The 4,940-nt window shown below is 47.9% G+C and overlaps 1 protein-coding gene across 1 annotated transcript in view; it reads left to right on the forward strand.

The window, feature by feature from the left end:
- The first annotated feature begins 1,184 nt into the window (after window positions 1-1,184).
- RPTOR (regulatory associated protein of MTOR complex 1) overlaps window positions 1,185-4,940 on the forward strand; it is a 158,894-nt gene continuing 155,138 nt past the window's right edge. Inside the window, exon 1 of the mRNA XM_018566513.1 lies at window positions 1,185-1,287. Coding sequence (XP_018422015.1) covers window positions 1,185-1,287 — 103 coding nt within the window. The remainder of the gene's footprint in view (window positions 1,288-4,940) is intronic.

Genomic DNA, 4,940 nt, shown 5'->3' on the forward strand with positions numbered 1-4,940 from the left:
AAAAACGTTTGAGAGGAAAATCATCCAGACGTGTCGGGATCCAAGCAAGCGGCGAGAGAACATGGTGCCGATAGGAAGGTGGACTGCTTTGCAGATCAAACTGCATTGTTTGCAATAGCTACTTTGTATTCACATCAATGGGGGCAGTGTTGTGTTGCAGTGCTCTGCTTGAAACTGTAAATTCTCTGAACCTGGTCGCCGAAATCTCGTGTAAGTTTTTCCTTATTAATGCAACGCGAAAAGTTGTTGTTTTCACCGTCTTCAAATCTGCAGCTTTCCTTATCGTATTACATGATGATCCTGCCATTTGGGACCTTGTTCAGTCGCTTCCTGTTAGGTGGTGACAATGGTCTCCCAGTTGGGCTCCTGGGTTGTTGACTTGTCACATTCGCACCCAGTGGCCATGTCAACGCACATTGCGCAGGTGCGGTCCATCGTTTTTCACTATCAGGAAGCTGGTACAAAGCAATGATATGCAGGTGACAATGGAGCAAGTGCATCTAGACAGGAAGTTGATTTAAAGAGGCTGGAGGAGATCAGTGCACTCAGTTGACTGACCCTAACCCTGAGATGACTGACCCTAACCCCCCTCCCTCCCGAGATAACCCCCTCGAGATGACTGACCCTAACCCACCCAGAGATGACTATCCCTAACCCCTCCCACCGAGATGGCTCACCCTCACCCCCCGAGATGGCTAACTCTTGCCCCCCGAGATGGCTAACTCTTGCCCCCCGAGATGGCTAACCCTCGCCCCCCGAGATGGCTAACCCTCGCCCCCCGAGATGGCTAACCCTCGCCCCTCGAGATGGCTAACCCTCGCCCCCCGAGATGGCTAACGGTGAAAACAAAACTACCACTTGTTTGATACACAAGGTGCAGAGCCAGCTGTATGTTGTCAAGTCAGGGTTTAAATCTACTTTAAGCACTCTTAGGAGCTAGGAGGCAGTGTAAGTTATCGGCAGGAACTCTCTGTGGATGTCTCAGCTCAAGAGTCCTCTTCACACAATGAAAGTAGCTAAATAACGGGAGCAAACTAAACATTTTTACACTGATAGAATAATGGACTGTACACATTTTTGCATGAGCCTAATTGTGACTGGTTCTCTTTAATGACGAGGACTCTGTCTGTAATCTTTGGTGTATATTTAGCTCATACCTGTGTTTTTTGTAAATCTAATTTCAGATGAAAACGGTCAGCGTGGCTCTCGTCTTGTGTCTCAACGTGGGTGTAGACCCTCCAGATGTGGTCAAGACCACACCATGTGCCCGCTTGGAGTGTTGGATCGGTAAGTGGACAACTCGCTTATTTTAATTCTTCGGTCTAATGGAAAAGTCAATTATTGCGGTATTAAGTGACTGGACACAACGAGTTATCCGTTAAAGATAAGTGTGTAACTTGTTGGAAAAGTGTTAAGTACACTTTGAACACACATCCTTTCTTGGTGAAAGAGTCTCATAGCTCCTTTCAGCAGAGATTGTGCCACCAAGCGGCTAGGGTTTTGGAGTCGAGTAAAGAAACCTGAAGGAGGAGTGTTTACTGAGGCCATGTCAATGGGTGGCTCACACTGTGGCCTGCAGCCCTCCGATTTGGCATCCATACACTTACCTTCTTTTTGTGGCAGCTGCTCTGGCCTTACTGTAGGGATACTAGGATAGGGTCAGCTGAAGGAAACTTTGTGAATTCTATAAGCCCCAGCATCGAAAGTCCAGTTTTGAAAGTCCAATCTGATTTTATTAGGTCATTGGCTCTCGTGAATTACCGTATGTGCCGGCGTATAAGACGACTCGGCGTATAAGACGACCCCCTTCTTTTTGTGTTTTAAAATATAGGTTTTGGGCTATACTCGATCCTGTGCCGGCAGAGAGCCGTGACAGGGGAGGGACAGGATTCCCCCATCCCCTGTCCGATCCTCCAGCGATGACTGGCTGGCGGAACGGACGGGGGCCGGTACAGCTGGCTCTGCCTCTAGATAGGCAGAGCCAGCTGTCACTAACGTTGGGATCCGTCCCTGCTGCGGCGTCTCAGTATACCGCGAGCTGTAGCTCCCTATATACTGAGCCTTGGGTGACGGGAGGACGCTATTTTGTGTCCTCCCGTTACCCTAAAGAGAACTATGGGGAAAAGCCCTGACCCCATAGTTCTCCTTTTAACAAATATTTTTTGTTAGGGCTTAAAGATTTTCCCTTCTTGTCCCAGTGGCAAGACAGGAAGTTAGAGGAAACCCCTGTGTTGATAGATTCAGATGGGATATGAAGTGTGATCTACCTTCATAAGTCAATATTCAATGGGTCCCATTGCACTCCTGACTGGACTAAACCCTCCAATATCGGGTGGGTGCCGAAGTGACCGCAGAAGCCCGTTTGCCTGAAGAAGGGACCTTACAGTTTCCGAAACGTCGCTGTACAATGTGACGCGACCAAGGTCAATAAATATTGACTTAGAACCAAGTTGGAGTGTGAGTGACTTTCTAATACTTACCTTCATTGGTGACACTTACCTTGGTGACAACAGTCAGCGGGTAGTTTTCCCTCATTTTGGGGTAGCTTTCTGTGGTTTTGGGGTCAATGACGGCAAATCTCTCCAACAGATGAGACAAAGACCGAAGTAAAAATATAAATGGAGAATTACAATAGTCTGAAGTGTCTCTTTTAATGTGAATATTTCTAAGCACAACGCTCACAAATGTGATTTGACTTCCTGTTACAAATCATTATCCCGTTCCATAACCACACCGGCGTTCCTCCGCCTGTATATGTATGTATTTCGGCCTGGAAGTGGTTAAAGGAGAACTATGGGGTCAGGGCTTTTCCCCATAGTTCTCCTTAGGGTAACGGGAGGACACAAACTAGCTTCCTCCCGTCACCCAGAGCTCAGTATAAGGTCACAGGTCGGCTAGAACTATGAGGTGAGTGAAAAGCCCCCCCCCCCCATAGTTCTCCTTTAAAATTGTGAAAACTGTTCTGCTAAAAAGGGGTCTCTTCATGCGCAGGCGCTCCGTAGCCAAGCGAAAGTTTCCCCCCTTAATGAGTCCGATATATTATTTCTGTAAACCGTAGATCCCGCGTGGTCGGCTGATTTATCAAACGGGACACGTGGACGACACTGACGGATGAGTTTTTTTCTGTTAATGGAGGTTTTTGGGGAGGATTCTCCCTCCAGAGGTTTCCCGTTTACATAGATCAGTGTCAGCACAGCGTTACCGCTCCGTTCTGCTAGTTATTTATCTTGTTTTAAGCAATAACGGCATAATCGGTGATTCGAAGGAGACATCTCTGCAAAAACACCATCACACGGACAGAACTGTTCTAGCTGGACTGCGCACAGACCCGCTACATACACATACCCTGTTTCCCCGAAAATAAGACCCACCCTGAAAATAAGACCTAGTACTATTTTTGAGAATAGCTAAAATATAAGACCTACCCCGAAAATAAGACCTAGTTGTGACCATTCCCAGGGCCGGTGGTGGCATAAAGGGGGTACCTGAAGAGCCGCGGCAGAGGCAGGAGAGAATCAGCGGCGCCAACGAAGCCAGAGGAAGTGAGGCGGCACCGAAGGAGCAGAGCCGCATAAGCCGATGCCTCCTCTTTAGAGCCGGCTCTCGTCACAGGCGGAGTGATACCGCCTGTGAGGAATCGATAGTGAAAGTGCGCTTCGCTCATCCTGGCCAGCAATTGGTTAGCAAATTGCTCTTGGAAAGGTACGGCACCCCTGATTGCCCTGATCACGATATTTTTGTACATGAATAAGTGTGGATTGTTGTACATTAAAAAAATAAATTAAATAAGACCTACCCCGAAAATAAGACCTAGTGTGTTTTTTTTTTGAGCCAAAAAAAATATAAGACCGTGTTTTATTTTTGGGGAAACACGGTAGGAAGTGCATATATTGGAGCTGCCCTACCTGCCAAAGGATTTGTATTGCTGACTATACAGTCCTGAGAGTAACACAGCTCTGCCACTCAGCATAGTCATGTCTGACAGGGCAGGAGAACTGATTTTCTCTGCTGCCGTTCAGGAATATTTACAGATCTGGCCCCTCCCCTAGCCTGTGATTGGACGATGAAAAGATAAGCAGCAGACTGATGAGCTCATCTCTTTGTCATTCTGCTTCTTGTGCTGCTTTTATCGGCCCTGCTTTCACCCCTGTGAACTACCAAACACATCCCTCAATACAATGGAGTGGGGGAAAGTGTCCTGTAGTCCTAAAACACTTCCTGTCATAGGGTTACAACACTGGTCCTCCATGTATACAGTACAGTGAGTGAGCGTTGTCACCCTAGGACACATCCCACTATGCTGTGGAGAGGGAAAGGCGTTCTGTAGTCCTAAAACACTTCCTATCATAGGGTGACAACACTGGTCCTCCATGTATACAGTAGAGTGAGTGAGCGTTGTCAACCTAGGACACATCCCGCTATGCTGCGGAGAGCGAAAGGTGTTCTGTAGTCCTAAAACACTTCCTATCATAGGGTGACAACACTGGTCCTCCATGTATACAGTACAGTGAGTGAGCGTTGTCAACCTAGGACACATCCCACTATGCTGTGGAGAGGGCAAGGTGTCCTGTAGTCCTAAAACACTTCCTGTCATAGGGTGACAACACTGGTCCTCCATGTATACAGTACAGTGAGTGAGCGTTGTCAACCTAGGACACATCCCGCTATGCTGTGGAGAGGGCAAGGTGTCCTGTAGTCCTAAAACACTTCCTATCATAGGGTGACAACACTGGTCCTCCATGTATACAGTACAGTGAGTGAGCGTTGTCAACCTAGGACACATCCCACTATGCTGTGGAGAGGGCAAGGTGTCCTGTAGTCCTAAAACACTTCCTGTCATAGGGTGACAACACTGGTCCTCCATGTATACAGTAGAGTGAGTGAGAGTTGGACACATCCCACTATGCTGTGGAGGGGGGGGGGGGGGGCTTTCTGGCGTT

This window comes from Nanorana parkeri, unplaced genomic scaffold (assembly GCF_000935625.1).
Source record: "Nanorana parkeri isolate BGI_ZX_2015 unplaced genomic scaffold, ASM93562v1 scaffold954, whole genome shotgun sequence".
NCBI classification, from domain to species: Eukaryota; Metazoa; Chordata; class Amphibia; order Anura; family Dicroglossidae; genus Nanorana; species Nanorana parkeri.